General features: G+C 43.2%; 1 protein-coding gene across 1 annotated transcript in view; it reads right to left on the reverse strand.

Moving 5' to 3' along the window:
* Positions 1–1,123: 1,123 nt before the first annotated feature.
* LOC131281234 (uncharacterized) overlaps positions 1,124–18,360 on the reverse strand; it is a 41,375-nt gene continuing 24,138 nt past the window's right edge. The window contains exons 8-12 of the mRNA XM_058310503.1: positions 15,877–16,019; positions 15,399–15,521; positions 5,345–5,447; positions 3,664–3,884; positions 1,124–1,450 (exon numbers count right to left, since the gene is read on the reverse strand). Coding sequence (XP_058166486.1) covers positions 1,124–1,450; positions 3,664–3,884; positions 5,345–5,447; positions 15,399–15,521; positions 15,877–16,019 — 917 coding nt within the window. The remainder of the gene's footprint in view (positions 1,451–3,663; positions 3,885–5,344; positions 5,448–15,398; positions 15,522–15,876; positions 16,020–18,360) is intronic.

An 18,360-nucleotide genomic window follows, 5' to 3' on the forward strand; every position in this document is an offset into this window, starting at 1 on the left:
TTCGATTTCGGTACCCAAACAGTATTTCGGACTATTTCTGAGGAGAAACGAGCGGCATCGCTAGAAGAAAGTTATTGATTCGTTGCCAAGGTCCGTGGGTCCCCGAGGAGCAACCCCACGCAGAACACGCGCTCTGTCTTTCTTATTATCTTTTTATTTCCGGTTGTTTCTCTGCCGTTGCCAGTTTTTTTTCCCTTTTTTGACGAGTTTTGGCAACTTCGAGTCAATCCCAAAAGCGAACGGCCAAGCGTTGGAACTAGCGGACAAGTCACTTCGGCCGAAAACTCCCTCGAACTTTTGCAACTCAATTTATGTGCCGGTCCGCTCCCGCCCTCACCTACTGCTGCTGCATATCCTTGTGTCTCACTTTCTCCACACTCTCGCCATCCGAAAATCGTTCGAGTACTTCTGTCTGATAAAAATCTTTAATTTCCGACCTTTCGGTACGTTACGCTGGCGTACCTTCCGCCGGGCGCAACTTGCAGCCAAATTGCCCACGGGAGTTTGGGGTCCGCTTCGTACCGGGTTTCGAATTCAATGATTCCATTTCGGCCAGTGTTGTGCCAAAGTTGTGGCCCTATGTTTGCACTCCGAGTGGTAGAGCTGAAATTAGGTCCACGTTCTGTCGTTCCTCAGTGAGATACACGAGATGTTTTTGAATGTCGTGCTGCGAAAACAATTGAATCGGACCCATCACATGTACTGGTTTGCCTTTGGGTAACACTATTAGTCCACTTATTTATGCTCGCCCCGGCGTATTGCGGAAAAGGCTTCTTGCTAACTTGCGGGGCGGGTCTTGCAGGGGGTTTTCTTTCTGGTTTTGCTGGAGGGAGTTTTCTTTTCAATTTTCCTTTACTTTTCAAGTACTTCCGACTGAGCATGTGAGTTTTCCTTTCCTACTCGCCCACCACGCTCATTTTCATCGTTTGGAATGCACACAAAACGTACGTACGCACTAGTCTTTTAGTTTAGTTTTGTTTCGTAACTGGGGCAAACGAGGAGGGACACGCAAGGATACAAAAACCCGAACGAAAGCGAGGATGGGAAACGAACAACATTCTTCTTAAGAACAACCACCATCCGTACTTACACAGCTTACAAGAGACCGTCGGCCACGGGGCCATTACTGTATCAAGGGGGCGTTCTGCGAGTCGCCAAAGTCCACCGTGTAGTACATGTCGTTCTCCAGGTTCATCGGCAGCGGCTTGTTGATTATCCGCTCCGGTTGCAGGCCGGCGTACGAGTTGGGCAGCTGGTGCGCGTAGTTGTAGTTCGGGTTGGAGTGGCTCTGCTGGTGCTGGTGCTGCTGCTGCTGGTGGCCCTTGCCGCTCAGCCAGTGCCGGTTGGCGCTGGCCGGCTTGGTCCGCCGCCCGAACACCGGTATGAGCTGGCGGTGCTTGGTGGCGAAGTGGCGATAGCTCTGGTGCACCTTGCAGTGACATGCGGTTACCTGTGCGGCGGAGCGGGCGGAGAAGAGCGGTTCGTAGGTTATCGCAGCGGTTCCAAGTTGTGGTTACGCCACAGGGACGCATTTGTTGAGAGGTTGATTTTGAACGTTGGTGACGAAAGGGGTCAAATATAAAGGCTCCGAATGGAATGAATAAGTATAACGAGCAAGTTTGGTAAAGTTTGTCTGAAACAACACGAAAACTTTGCTTCCGTTTGGCCTCATTTTGGTGAACCAGCCATTTAATCTTGTGATTAAATTTTCTTACCCCCGGCAAAAATCAATGGAGTTGTTTAAATTACAACAGTGTTGAAAATTTTACTTCCCACTTGGGATGAATTTTATTTCTTTTTAAATTAAAAAAAACACAGGCAAAGTACTTGCTTGCTTATTGTTGTGCAGCAAATTAAATGTACATGAACGAATTTCCAATGGACATATGAAAATATGTCGGTATGGAATACAGAATATTACGTGTTATATTTATTACTCAACCAGATGCAATACAGTTATTCAATGATATTTAATAATAGTTGAAACTGATTTGTCAGAGACAGTCCGGACCCGCAAGTTCGAACTCTCTCCAACAGCACTTATCAAATCAAAAAGGAACGAGATTAGAGTTAGGAAAAACTAAAAAAATATATAGAAAGCGGGCCAACGTTTCTCTTTACTCTGTTACAAGCACAAGGAGTACACTCTGTAACAAGCAGCAGGAAATAAAGAGTCAATTTTTGGATTTACTTTACCGCGTAATTTCTAAGAACTCTTTGAATTGTCTACGCCACCAGAGAGTGTTTGTAACAAAAATTCTTCTGTGATAAATGCGAAAGAACGAACCGCTTGAATTTGTTGTGAAATCATGCTCTGTTTCTACGAAATCATGAACTAAAATCAGTTGAGAAAATTGGAGTTCTCCACCGATCATTTATTCTTTGCTTTAGCTGCCTGAGAAAACAATTATGGCAATTAACAAGTTTTCCTAGTCGTCTCTATCACTTATTTTGTTCTTTTTATTGAAAAACTACGGTTGCTAAATAGAGGATTTATCGGCTAAATAGAGGAAAAGATGTTATTTTCGCGAAATTATTAGATCTCTCTCAAAATAACACCTGAAATCATGAATCATTTTTCATACTCATGCTTTAAATATGTAATAAGTTTATTCCTAAATAATATTACTTTACCTTTATTTACTTAAGGTTACATAAACCAGAATAATCATTGGCATGTAAACAACGAACATTTATTCATCAAAACCAAAAATAGACACTAGCAGACGGTAAAGTCAACCAGACTGCTAATGTTTTGTTCATCACCAACTTCAACCAACAAACTGAACAAAGCAAATCGACATAACAGAATCTATATACAAATTTTATAACAAAAACACTGATGATCGATTTGGAATCATTAGCCATTTTGACCGAACGTTAGATGATTCTGTGATACCATCAATTAGTTATTACGAGCAGAAGGTAATGGAATCTGCATTACCAACTTTTTTTTCAAAACTTAAGTTGCGTTAACTGCGATTTGTGGGTTTTTTCTATGGATGGTTATATTTTTTTGCAAAATTAAACAAATATAATTGATGAATTGGAAAAAAACAAGACTTCCATAGGCTTTTGCATAGAAAGCAAAACAGACTAAAATAAATAAACACCGCGGCATCGATGGTCCCTAATCGCACATTTTAATCTATTTCGTATAGCCAGCATGTAACAGTAAAAACTATGTAGCACAATATCGATTGCGCTGGATAAACATCGGGTCGGCTTCTGTGGCCGTCCGCGGTCACTGCAACTGCTTTTCCCTCCGCAGAGCAAACATAATTCTCATTTTCCCTCGTGGCTTTAGCCACCTGGGGTGGGAGGAAAGTTATGTGTGCCAGAGCCCTGCTTGTTGCTCGACTTGTAGCGGATCTTATTGACTTTGATCAGCAATCGATAGGCGAGCAGGGCCGTCGATAACTAATGAGCCACGGTTCGCTAATGTTTGCGGTGGCGCTTGGACGAGTAATAAATGGATGTTTTTCCTGCGTTTTTCCCTTCCCCGCTTTGTGCTTAGATGCCTCCGACACGTCTCGCTCGAGGTGTGGCACATGTTCTATTGATGGAGTGTTAGAAATGGAAGGTGGTGGGGGGGGGGGAGAGTGTGGGAAGGGTGAGTAGGAAAACATAATATAGAAACCACCCGGGCCACCCAATACTCACCACAATGGCTACAATCAAAATGGCGGTGGCCAGCGTGCCGGCCGCGATGTACGCATTGTGTAGCTCCAGCGCGCTGTTGTGCTTGCCGGCGTGTCCACCCGCCACACCGCCGTCCTCGCCGTACATCGTGCTGCCGCTGATGGCCCGGAGACCATTCTGGTTGGCCAACGTGTCCGAGAGCATCTCGCTCGAGCTCACCATCGTATCGATGACGAAGTTTTCTGTCGGAAGGTGAAAGCGAACGTAATGATATCATAACACCCGGGAGATTAGGAAAGTTTTCCTTCATTTTTTTTTTTCGCTCCTGCACTTTCATAATGTGTGTGTGTGTGTATGCGTGTGTTTGTGCTTCCCTTTGCAACCGGTCCCGTCTAGGACGTTTCGATTCCGCAGAAATGCCGTCCCGAGATTGTCGTGCGGGGAAAAGGGGCACGGGAATCGGAGCTGGCCAGTGTTTAATTTGGGCCCCATGAAAAACCCATGAAAAATGGTCCAGTTGCTTCCGCCGTAATCCGCCAGGATCATACTCCAATTAGTTTTGCTCTTGTGGGAATTTACCGCCCCGGCCTGGGCCGTGCGGGACATTCCGGCGAGTGGAAGTAAAGTGAACCATTTTATTGGCACTGTGTTGTGTGTCTTTTGTATTTATTTTCGATAAAAAAACGATTCGCGCTGGGTTTCAACATTGTAGACTATTTATTGAAAGGGATCCTTGTATAGGGGATCGCTGGGCAATATGCAACGAACTTGACCAGATGTACTTGCATATTTTTAAACAGATCTGGCTACTTTTAAATATTAAAACATAATAAATAGAGCAAATCATCTTATCTGATAAGAACAACAAAAATTTGGTGATGGTGCATTTGAGTTTAAATCATACAACAAGGAAACGGGATCTAGGACTCCAACCTAGTATGATTTCGATTATATTATATGAGTAAAAATGTGATCTATCGATCGAACAGCGATGGAAAACATAGTAAAACAACAGAAGTTGGCCATTTGCCATTAAACATTGTAATATACGGTATTCAACATTTGATACGAGCACAAATCTGAAAAATTAGCAAAAGCGCATAAGAATTTATTGCACTATATTCTACCGTTATAACCTAAATATAATTTACTCAAGAAGAGTTTATTTTATAGATTTTAAAATAATTTTGAACATAGATAAAGGAAAAAGTAGCTTCATACATGATCATTTGGTTTTTTGTTCAAAAATCTAAAAACAATTTCAAGAATTATCTTCAAACAGGTCTTAAAACACTGTGTTTGAATTGATTACACTGTTAAAATAACACCAAAACATAAAAATGACATATTTCTATAAAACTGTTTAAAATTTATTGTTTTTGTTAATAGGATATACGAGACTCCCAGACTAGCCAATCTAACAACTTTATAATGGCTCGAGTTCCCCTTCCTTTAAGTTCTAGAAAAGTGTCATTGTTCCGATGGAACGAGGTTCTTATATCGAATTGAAAGACGTTCATTTGTCACGTTCCGTGGCACAAATGTTCTTTAAAATGATTCCCCGTCCGCAACGCGGATGGCTTCGATGGGAAATCCATTACGGATTCTCCCATTGTTCTTCATCTGCCCTGGTCGATTAATATCGCATTTAAATAATAATTCCCATAACCCCGAGCACCCCTGCCCCCGTCGGCTCTCTTACCTTCGCACATTTTGCCGGTAAATCCTGGTCGGCAGGCGCAATAGAAGGACTCCTCCGTTGTCCAGCAGGTGCCGCCGTTGGCGCAAGGATTCACGTTGCACAGCTGTTGCGGATGAGGTGAATGTTGAAATGTTAAAATATGGCCAAGGATCGTGTGTGTCTGTCCGTTTGTGTGCGTGGGTTTGTGTGCGGACACTGGCTTACAATACGGTTCCGAAGAATGGGTTTATATATTTTTTAGCTCTATTTGCCCCTATTTTCCCATCCCATTAAATTGGCCCGGCAAAGGGTTTAGATCATCTGGTGTGCATTTTCCACCCGCGTCGGCCGAGCGTAGGCATGCTCTATCGTCCCACACATCGTTGACCTGATTGTCGAAGCTACACCCGCCACAAAAGGGATCCATGTCCCGCCCATTTTTTTTTTTTAATCGGGGTCGATTGCAAAAGAACCCTCAACCCCGGGCACTAAATGGAAACCTGTGGGATAGAGGGTTTTGCATGGTTTGTTCCGGTTCCTGTTACATCCCTTCCGTGTGCCATAATACGCCAATCCGCGTTTAACGCACCAATTGGTGCGTACAGGATGGGCCACCATTAGCTCGGGAGTAGTTATTCTTTCGCATGTGTGTTTGCCCGTCCGCTTCATCGGAAGCCTTGAATTGATTTGGATATGAAGCCCAGGAAATGGGAAATGAATGGGTGTGGCAAGAGAAACGGACGCCTAGACCTTCATCTCCTGGAAATCCTTTCGGGATTCGGGAAACAAATGATTATGTTTGCGTTGTGGACTGGTGGTTCATGTTGGGGGTAAAGCTTTCAAGGGTTTTGTAAATAGCGAAATGTTTCTGATTTTTACGATCACGGAGTATTTTGAGAGCCATTCGTTTCCATTTTGTAGCTACCAACAGTTCAAAACTGACTTTAAACGAATAATTGATAAACTGTACGACGATAAAACAGGCCATTTTGAGACATTCATTTTTTTTCTTTCATAAATCATCATTATTTTGAAAAATTAAAAACTACTTAACAAGGGAGAGAAAAGAAACCAATATGTGGCGTGTTGATCAAGACAATCATGTGACAAACGTTTTCAATTGACTGTTTTTCGTTTGAATGCTGATTTTCAAGATTGGCGCTTGAAATGTTAATGCTTTTTTGTGTCATTATTGTTTCCTAAATAAAGAGTACTATTTTGAAAAAGGGAGAAGTATTATCGCAAGAATCTCATTCCAAGGAAATTTGTTAGAAAATACAAGGGAAGTCAATATACAAAGGTTTGAAAAGGGGTGGAATTCACAATCGAAAACGCCATAATAAGGACAAATCCATGGAACTGATATGAGAAGTAGTAGTATATATGGTTTATATAGGCTTTGGACCGCGTGGTTTCCTTCGCCTCTTTTACTGATATGAGAACCATCGAACAGTTTCATAGATTTTCTTTAAATAAAATATTTGCTACCTCAAAGTACAGACTTATTACGCTTCATTCAAATTAAACAAATGCACATACACTGGAAAAAAAGCATTGATGCATACTATTTGTTAATTGATTTATAGTATCCTTTTCAAACAGTGTAGTAAGTCTTTTCCAACATGGAATTGGAAAATGTTTGAGCCGATCGCAACAGTTTCACGCTCAACAATAAATTTTTAACATTTTATTGTAGCAGGTGCAATTATTCTCCAAGCTAGCTGTTTCGATACCTTTGTTGGGTGCGTTTTATATTTTTATTGACTGTTTTACATGGCAAAAATATGGAAGCAAGTTAAAAGTGTTCCATTTAATCGGTTGATAAGTCACGAAAAACACGCACTGCTTGCCATCGCAATCGATAAAAAAACCTCCAATTGTATGTTTCGTATCGATCGTCAACAAAATAAAAAAGGCCAAACCATTTAAAGCCATTCACAGAGGGTGAACAAAATTTCACGCTGCTCAAAAGCGCTGCTTGTACAACATGTTTGACCCAAAAAAATAATCCTTTTATCGGGCGGGCGAGGGAGTGTGGAAAAGCATCGAAAAACCCATGATTGATAAAAACAACGGAAAAGTGAAGAAAAAAAATACGTAAGCCTAACGCTGGGACGGTTAAACAGTTGGGAGGGCAAAAAAGTTGGGCGACGGAAGACGGCCGGAGATTAATTGGTCCGATGCCGATAGCAAACAATGTGTCAAGCGAGCCGAGGAAAAAAGTCGATTCCAATTCATCTTGTACAAGTCGCCCGCAAGTTGGGGCTGGCCGGAAAGCCCATTCCGTGCGCACCATTTCCTCGGTGCGTTTTGTAAGTTTCCTTTTCGTAATAAATTGTGCCCTTTTTTATTGTTGCTGTTTCATTCTCCTCTCGACGATTGCTTCCGAATGCTGTTGTTTGCATTTTGTAATGAGTATGATTTTGCTTTGATCCCCCCTCTCAACTGGAATGTGTTTTTATTACTTTAATATTCATTTGCAACGTTTGTGGGAGGGAAGACGAGTTTTTCCAACCACAGTGAAAACACGGAATCGATCCTTGAACGCAACGAAGCGGAAGCACAAGGCATCACATTTCGACAGGTTTACGTAACGGGCTTCGGCATTCACCGTGTCCATCGTGTCCGGCATCAATTGAATGATGGATGATGAAGTTCAACCGATGAAAGGATGATTTGTGACGCTAGGAAAATTAATGATTTATTGGCTTTCCGTTTACGTAGCTACTTTAAATACGAACATTTCAAACACAAAATATATTTAAAGGGTAATGGATGCTCGTTAAAAATAAACATAATTGGAAGCTTTCTCCAACAAGGTACACAGCGAAACGGGATTAAGCATGTTTACTTTGCCGGAAGAGGCTATTTTTGAAAACGCACAATCGCACGAACGAAAACAAAATTAGTAATATAATCTTTTAATTCGCTCCGATAAGATGGAAACACGAATCCCGACCCGGAACCTGCTCGGCCGTAGCTTGCGCCTACATTTGTAGCCCATCATCAAGCGGTGGAGGAGAGAAAGCAAACCAAGTAGTGGGAGAAGAGGGAACCCGGAATCGCTTTCCCAGTTCCGGAAGACGTAATCTAAATTCCTTCGGAGATGTTTTCATTCCTTCTACTTCCACTTGGTGCGATTGGCGAGATGGAGAGAAATATTTCATTCCATTTGTTTCGTTTCGTTCGTATTTATTTTATTTATATCCTGGCTCTTCTTGGCGTCCTTTGGTGGTTTGAGAGGGCGTTTTCCGTGTTTTCGTTCATTCCACGCTTTATAGGATAACGGGGCAAAAATGGCGTATTGAACATCTCGTAATTCTTGGGTGTTTCGTTTCTCTTTTCACTCGCTCCAAGGACTCGAAGGACTCTTCCGACCGAGAGGGCCCTTCCCGGGCTTTCGCCAGTATGCGGCAGCACATAGCTTCGACAAGTTTATCGAATCGAATGAAATACGACGTCAAGTCTGGGCTTCGACGGGCCACAGACTCCCACCGAGTCACATTGGCGATGACACGAGCGCTCCGCTGACGACGCCCATGGCCGCTGTGGGCTCCGGAGGGTCTCGAGGGTGGGACGGAAGCTTCCACCCTTTGGGAAGGAATGTGTCGTGCTGCTCGATTTCGGAAAAGAACGTACCACCCCCCGCCTCATGTCGAATGCATACAAATATGAAAGTTATATCTGATTTATACCGACGCCCAAGTATGTCCGGAGTTGAGGAGCACGGGTTGTTTATCGTACCGACGGTCGACGTTGGAAACGTGGGACATGGGACGACCCGGAGGTACAGCGGGACGCTGGGTGGAGAGATCCAAAATCAATACAGATTAAATTCCCTCCGGGGGTGCCCAAGCGAAGGAAAATATCGCATCCCAGCAGAGTGCGCAAATGTACGCCCGGCCGAAGGTGGTAAACAGTGGTTTTATGTACATGTTATTCACCCCCGCACACACACGCACACATACACATTCACGTGCGGGTGTGCGGAGGTGTGATATCCGACAAACAGCAACAAAGTCCCTTGACAAGGGTATATTACACTTCTTGCAGCTTCTTGGGCTTGGCCAGCCGAAGCCCAACCTTTTCCAAGACCCTCGAGTGGCCAACGGAACGCGGCGTCGTGATGGAGTTGAAGTAAAGTCCCCGGGTGCGCCGGTATGCAAATGATGTTGCATAAAAATCGAACGCAAGCACCGGGAGTTGTCACCTGAGATGTTCTTCGCCAGACAGAATTAGATGGAGCTGAGCGAGGCAAAGGGAGCGCGCCTTGTTACGTATGCATTGGAAATATGCATGACTTAGGAGGGAAAAGGGTAGTTTCAAAGCTTCTTAGACTCACTTCGGATCGGTGTCTATAAATACTGGCGAAGCCATTGAGTCAATTAGGTGTCAGACGTCGTTGAATAATATTCTATCAGCTGAGTAAAACATGAAATAATACTACACTGTACTGCAATGGAATTATGAACATTGTCTCAAGTTTTTTTTGAACACGATGGAAGTATAAAAGCTTGTTTGAGATTCAAAAATATTTTGTTTTGGTGTGTTACTCATTTCAATGTGGTTCAATGTAAAGCCAAATGTAGACGAAATAATCTGGAATCTGAACAGTAACTACATACTGTTTTCCACAAAAAAGTTTAATGGAGAATTCGAGAAAGACGTCTGCAATAATGTGTACACAGGATAGACGGGAAAAATGTTTATGTTTAACAATTAGTTTAGTTAAAATAAAGCATAACACAATAAGGAATCATGAGAATTAGTTTTAGGACATATTGATCTTCATACGGATGGAAAGTACCGACGTACTATTGTCATCACTGACAAAATGACAAAACATATTGCGATATAAATTGTAGAGAGCTATTTTGGATTCTAAAACATCTTCTTCTTCTTGGCGTAACGACCTTGTTGGTCATGCCTGCCCTGTAAAGGGCTTACGAGACTTTTTACCTTATGTGTACATGGATAGTCAGTCCTCTCGTACAGGGGAGGGTCCGGTCTCGGTTGGGATTCGAACCCACGCCGTCGAGGTGGTGAGCCCCGGCGCTCATGGGCCGATTTTCTAACCGGCGCTACCGCTCGGCTGTCGCGGACCCCTATTCTAAAACATCTAAATGTTTTAAACAAATTAGGAAATTCCATACTTTCGTAGAAAACAATCATTTATATATTAGAAACATCTAAACTGTGTAAAAAACTAACTAAACTATCAACTGTTACAAATGAACTATCAAAACTGTGGAGTGGCGCATTGTGGCCAACCGATTAGAAGCGAAACATCCACACCAGAAAAGCTGTTAAACCCTGGTTTTTTTTAATGAGTAAAGCATGTGCGTTCTGCTGTTTGAATTGCATTTGAAAAATTGACCAAAATTGATTTATTTGAATGCGCTAGAATGTTTCCATGCGCATCTTGTGGGCAATGTTAAAATGAAAAATACTCGTTTACCAGCCTAGAACTAGGCCCGGAATCGAATTTCGTTCATAGAAATGAAAACAAAGTTGTGGCAAATGATGTGTGAAAAGGGAAATTTCATATGTTTGCAACGTTTGTTGTGCAATCCTCTGTTCTCAGTTAAAAATATCAAATTTAATGTTTTCATACGTATAAACACTTTTTTTGACAATAATTTCGTTTTACCTCGACGAATTCACAACTTTCAACCAGTGAAACGAATGAATCAGTGCAAAATCTGTGTCGTTACGATTTGCGCCGGTGAAAAGGTGAAAAGTACTTTCCCTTCCAATTCACTGGCCGGAAAGAAATATCGTTTGGTGGTACGCGCCAAGAATTTCAATTCGTCGGTCGCCCGAAGACAACATGCATAACACACACTCGCGTGTGGTTACATCCGATGCCTGGCGGGTCATAAAATATGTACATCGGTACTTTCTCGCTCACATCGTGTGCCGGTTCAGGTTTGCTTTCGTTCGTTTGATGTTTCGAAATAAATAGAATAATAAAAAGCGGCCGCCTTTCCGAGGGCACGATTATCGTCCCGGTGCCGGTTGTCACACCGATATCTTTAATCGTATATTCATGGATAATTTAATCCGAAGCTGTATACGGTGCCCGGTACAAGTTTCAGGTTCGGGATTGTTTGCTGGCTTTGGTGCTTCTGAGAAGGTTTCCGTTTGAACCTTCATATTAGTGCTGCAACCCGATATTCGAATTAACTGAAAATTAACGCCGCTCTAAAGGACACTTTTTGCCGCTCGAGAGGACATTTGTCTTGTTTTATGACACGCGCACTCTCGATCCCGCACACACACACACACACACACATACAGTTCAGTTCAACCTGATTGAAATTCTAGCCGCGTTTCCATGGGATTCCTGGCGACAAAGGCGCACCCCATTCGGTTGGCCCGATTTTCGGGTGATCCGGATGCTCCGGAGAGGTTGTTTTCCGAAGGAAGCAGTTCTATTGGTGCCCATTTTCCGGTCCCTCAATACGGTGTGGGGGACGGTAGAAAAGGCCAACCGAAAAGAAAAGGTGCCCAAAACTATCCCTACACCGCTTGTGCCGCGGGAGGGCTTTTCTTTGCCGATCAAAAGCCGATGTGTGCCCGGGCGCATGGAAAAACAACTCTCAAACCTCAAATCCGTGATCCTTTCACCGACGCAAAAGGAGGGGGGTTGGGGCGTAGCGAAAAGAAAAGCCAGCGCTTTGGGAGCTGCGGGAGAGCTGGAGGGAGAGGTCATGGTTGTGGTGGGTGACCAAAGAGAAAGCCCAAACTTAGAGTCGTACACACTTTCGGCCAGAATTCGTTCTGCCCGAAACCTAAGAAAGGCTTACCGAACCGCTTTCGCTATCCTGGCAATGCGTTTCGACCAAAGTAGAAGAGAAGTTGGGGGGGGGGGGGGGGGGAAACGTGGGAAAGAAGAGAAACGGTTTTGGGCATGGAAAATCCTTTTTTCTTTTGCCGTACGCCAACCGGTTTACGGCACACAAAGGGAACAATATATCTTACGGTTAGTCGAAATGTTTTTCCCCATTTACGAGGGAAACTTTCGGCCACCGGATTGTGGATACGAAGCGTGAAAGAGAGAGAGAGATAGAGGGCAAGAGTGAACGAGTCGAACTAAATGGAAGCTGGAAAGCGGACGGACGCCTAGTGGATGGCCGTTCTTTTCGGTGACGGATGGCGAAAAGTCCAAACAATCGAACGAAAACCGACAGGACACACCGGAGTGCACAAACACAGCAAAAAAAAAACCCACGGTCGTAAAAAAAAGTTCAGAAAATGCCCTGCGGTGTGCGGCAAAAAAAAAATACTCAAGCGCGAGAGCGAGCGAGAGAAAAGGCACCGAAAATAACGAAAATAAGTGATTCCCATTTCCCGGTCCCCGGGTAAGCTGATTTATGTTTTAATCCTTTTTTTTCTCTCCACTTCTGCCATTTCCACGCCCGGCCGGGGTTGCCGTTGGAAAGTGTGCGACCGCGAGCGGGAACCCGAAAGTGTTTCGGTGGTCCATCCCACACCAATACTAAACAAGCTCGGGGTCGGGCTGCTCGGATAAGTCATCCGCACTCAGTGACTGATTTGATTTGTGGCACGGTCGGTTGACGGCTTCGGTCCGCCTGGCTGGTTTTCCTGCGACGATTTTAGAGCCGCGCGATTTTCGCTGGGCTCAGGGTTGGCGCATCGGTTGGGCCAGGTAAAAGGGAATGGTAGCTTGCTGGCCCAACGGAAGGAGCGAACGGAATGAACGAAACACGAGTGAAATGCACGAGGATGTTTCGAGGATGAATGTTCGCGTTCACGGGGAACGCATACGCCATCTTACGACCCGATCTAATGCAGCAAACAAAATAAAGCCACAATCAACCCGTGCACACCCGCTATATGGTCGATGCTCTGCGGATTAAATTACCGGCAAAGTCATTAAAGTTTAAATGGAGGCGCCCAGTTGCTCAAGCGGCGAACGGGTGGTGGAAGAGGGTACCACCGAACCCCACTCCACGCCGCCTTGGAGTCATGAATTTTAATTAGTTTTCAACCCGATTCCCCGTATGAAGATATAGGAGCATAATTATTCCACCATCCCGAAACCCGCCTCCACCGACACCCGGCCGTCCGTCTTGCGAGCTTTCGTTTGCTTTCCGAACGCCGAAAAATGCTGCTCGAAGAAATGCAGCGCGATGCAATCGGCACCGAACCGTGGCTCCGGACGAAAGTAAAATAAAACGCTGGCCGAGAAATGGCGCCGTCGGGATGTTGTAAAACCGGGTGCACTTTTACGGTGCCGCCGTAATAGCGGATAACACGCCACATAAATCAAACTAAACGACAAGATAATAGAGTGCAGAAGGAGATTTTTGATGGAAAAGAAAAGAGCGCTCAAATTGAAGCGCACACCGACAGGGCGCGTGCGGTCTTATGCGGGGAAATTTGAGTGGAAATTTTAGACACCAACATGACAAACTTGTGAAAACGGCGAAAGGGGGCGTGGGTTTCTTCGTGGCGTGGGTTCCCCGGACGCAGAACGTCGCCCACCAAGAGTTGGCAGTATTTGTTGATAGCGAGCGCGATGTTACATCATATCCATATGGCGTCTTGCCAGCCGGCACCATCTTTGCAGCACATAACTGCAATGTTGCATCGTGCGATGGATCTGCATTAAAAGCTAGACTCAACTCTTTTCGCAGGATTTTAGAGTTTCTTCGCGTGTTTCAGCGGGGGAGAATCTTAACGAGGAAGCTTCTATTCTAGTTTTTGCAGATCACATCAAAAGAAGAACTGTTGGACCCAAAAGGATCATTGTGAAAAGGCTTTAAATTAACGACAAAAGTTGTGACCAACCGTACAAGCGAAAACATCGAGAGAACAAATAAACTCAAACAATTCCACGCAAAGCTTATAGCAGAAGTACCGGAACTGTAGTGAAAAGTTACTAATGAAGCGCATGACGGGATATAGATGAAGCACTTTAACCTGATTTAAGAAAAGAATTATTTTGAGTTCAGTGATAATGAATGAGAAGAGTGTAATCAGGGGTAATTTCTGTTAAATGCCTGACAAAAAAGAACAAGTCTGTGAAATGTATTTTAAAGGCTTAAAAAATATTGTTCTTCTGATACCAAATTGAAGAAATTCATTATAGGTATGTGGCGTTCAAGTCAGCATCGTATCTATTACTTTAAACTTTATTTGTTTATTTTGCACTCTAGTCCTGTTTTTAAACACTTTTATTTTCAATTTCATAGATTTCTGTCCATATTGCCCGAAATAAGCATAACTGTAATTCAATCAGTTAAAAAAGTACAGAAAAAGGAAACATTGATAAATCATGTATGTGCATATGGAACAGAATTGTTATATATGGATAGAAAAACCATGACTGTCATACAACATGTGCAAATTTTTAGCATCGGGCTATTTACCGGAAAGGCTTTCAAAACCATATGCACCTTAACAGCTCCCAGCGCTAATAACAATCAGGAAACATGTCAGGATGAACTCAAAAGAAATGTTTCAAAAAACTGCTTCACAGCAGTTTGATAGTTTCAAATTTCAACAAATTTTTTTAACTATAAATTTAACGATAAACATTATAAACGTTGAAGATTTTTATTAACAAAGTAAAATCTACACGTCTACTAGACATACGGACACAGAAAAGATTAAAGAGACGCTTACATAGTAATACTGATAAGTTTAAAAATTGTCTCAAAATAAACTACACTCAATACGAAAAGGTAGAAAAATATAAACAAAGAAAGAAACTCGAAACTCTGGACTACAGACAATCTGTTCAGAATAAATTGCATTGTGAATGTATTAATTCGAAACGGATGAGCAAAATGTTATTGGAATGAAGTTATTAATTTTGGTATGAAATGGTTTATTGTTTGAAATTGATTTATTCCATTTCAATCGGAATAACTGCACGTTATAATTTTCAATCATGCAACAAGATTGCTTGAAGATGTCCCAACCAAATTGCCATCGGAGATTCTTGAGCCATTCACTTTGGCCCCCCCTATATTTTCATCGAATTTCATCGCAATAATCCACTGAACCGTATTATTAGGCCCGCATCAGGCGGGCATGCACTTACCGTACGAGGCACCTGATTGCAGTCCGGCCCGTTCCTGCCGCCGGGACACTCGCAGGTGAAGTCGTCGCCATGGTCGATGCACCGATGGCCGTCCGGGCAGGGATCGTTGGCGCAGAAATCGACCTGCGGGCGTAATGAGAACATCATTAGTGTTGTAAATCGAACGCGAATCGCGCGAACATGGCGGCCGACAAATGGCTGCCGTTCGATGTCCGTTGTTTTTCGCCGTGCGGTCGATGCCATTGCGGAGCAGGAACAATTAAAATCTTCTGCGCTATTAACCCCGAGCATGTAGGTTGGTCTTTTCCCAAGGTGCATTTCCGGAGAACGTCTAGTTTCTTTCATTTGCACCGAACCGAGGAACACTCGATGGCGCTGGCGCTCATTTTAATCTATGATCGATTGTTTAATTCAAATGCTCTCACCGTTTCTCTACGGCAGGCAGTCGAGCCGGCGACGGCAATCTGGCACAACTTACCTTAATGTGACACCGTTTGCCGGTGTAGCCCCGGGTGCACTTGCACGAGAATCCACCGATATTGTCGATGCACTGGCCGCCGTTGATGCATGGGTTGGATTCGCACTCGTTGTACTCGAAGTTGCACAGTTCACCGGAGAATCCTGCGAAATAGAGGGACGCGGCAACGCGGCGGGTGGCGAGTGCCGGGAAGAGAAGGGTGAATTATATTAATGCGCCATGGCAATGAATAATTTGCACGGTTCCCGGAAATCGGAGCAGACGGAGGCTTTTCTTCGCAAGCAGTGCCATAAAATATGCGGCCCGGCTGACGATGGTGGTGGTTCGTGCACAGCCGTGCCCGGGTCGTAATGCAGCTTTGTTGTAGAAAGTTTAGATCAATTTAAGTGCCACCCTCACCCTCGGAGTGCAAGGGTGTGGGATCGTTAGGACGGCAGCATAAAGCTGGCAAAGCTGGGTTTCATAAATTGTGTCATTCGCTACCGAACCAACTTTGTTACGGAGAATTATATTGAACTGTACAGAATTGCTTTCACTTGCGTACTGCAATGGATGCAGACGAAACATCGAGTGGCGCTACCACAACATTGTACAGTATTTTCAACGAAGCAAGCTGAAGTTAACTGCTTTCAGAGTTAACTAATCCATTTGCCTACAAAACAAATAAATTAAATTGAATGCTTAAAACGAATTAATAAATTCTTAAAAACTCTTAATTTCATCGATAACTGACAACACGCGCTGAAACGAACAAGTGTAGCTCAAACAAAAGCTTCAATACGCTTGTTCTATCACTATTCCAATAAAATGTTTTTGCGATGTTAGGTCAGCAATGCTTTTTCTAAGCCAAATTGTTAGTCCATCGAAGTAGGATTACAGTTTCAGGGTTTCTTTATATTGTCATAGTACATGAATTTCAGATGAATTGTTTATTTCTCTGCATTTGTTTTTTTTCTCTTCCATTACTTTCTTGGTTTAGTTTCTTACATGAATTGAAACTGTCTATAGTTTTTGCTATGTTTTAATTTTTCTTTTTCTTGACCAAATTGCTGTATCGCCATAATATACAATAATGTTGCAATCGTGACAAACCATAAATAACATAATCCGACCGCTTTTTTGAAGAGCTTTGCATACATTTACACTTAATGAAATTTCATTCTGTTGAAAATAATTTATAACTAAGTAAAGTTAAAAGTTTCAATACTAGAAAACTTTAAAAGATCAATTTCAAAGTGGACTTGTTATTTTTAATTGGAATGCTACCCATTTTTCACTATTGTAACTACTCTTATTTGGGTTGTTTGGAGATTGAAACCAAATTTACATTTCGGTTCATTTGTAAATACAAATGGCCTCGAAAATAATTATTTTTTCCAACACGTAAGCGTGGTAAAATCAACAAAGAAGAAAATAATTCGTCAGTATGTCAATAGTATTGTATGACATTCTTCTTACTGATAGATTTTTACTAAACTCGCATAATTTGTTACGATAGGTTAAAGTTCTTTAAATAATAGAGGTTAACCTAGAACAAAAATTGTAATATGATCAAAAAATCGACATTACATTGAACGTTGCTTTTAATAAATGCATAACAAGCATTTTAATGCCCATGTTTCTACTCAATGCATTTTCTGGCTTCGCTTCTCTCAAACGACAAATCGCGCCATAACAGAGTGAGATCAAATTCGCGCAGCACATACGTACAATTTATTCGCATTTGCAATGGCTTCTATATTTACTGCGCGCTGCGATGCCGTGTCGCGACGGCTCCTTAAAATAGCGCCTCGCAGAACCGATGAGCTCTGCTCCAGATTTCTCGAGATTGCAAAATACACACACACAAACACACAAAAATACACACGCTGGCCTCTTGCACTGCCACGCTGCGCAACATAATTTCACGTCAATAACATCAATTTATTTTCCATCACAAGCAAATTGAATTATTCTCCCCACAGACTTTCATTTCTGTGGGTTTCGCGGAAAACTATCGGTCGCCGCGCTCAAATTCGCCTTCGGATGCCAACAGGGCGGCAGGACGGAAAGGAAACAAGGGCGACACGGACGAGCCCGCTTCACCGATTTCTAGGACCCTCTGAGTCCCTTCAGGGTTGGGACAGCAGTGCATAGGGTTATCGTTGTATTTTTTTCTTCTTTAACTCGGCGCAATCTCTGCTTCTGTATACAGGAGGTTTTTTGTTTTTTTCTGACTCCATGTTTTTCTCTCGAGGCGCAAAAGGGAAGCGCCACCGTTGGCTTCCAATTTCGGCGCACCAATTTATTGCACATTGCACATGCACCAAGTCAAGTGCAAGATCGACCGTTTTTCATTCGTGCATCACCGGTCGCGGCCAACGATGCATACAGATGCGCGGCGTCGATGCAACTGGCAGGTCGTTTGCATGACGCTGCTCCGAAGGACTTCCGGTATTGCCAATCTGGGCCATTGTTTCGCTGTTGCGTCATGAGAACACTGGT

Source organism: Anopheles ziemanni, chromosome 2 (genome assembly GCF_943734765.1).
Source record: "Anopheles ziemanni chromosome 2, idAnoZiCoDA_A2_x.2, whole genome shotgun sequence".
Lineage (NCBI taxonomy): Eukaryota > Metazoa > Arthropoda > Insecta > Diptera > Culicidae > Anopheles > Anopheles ziemanni.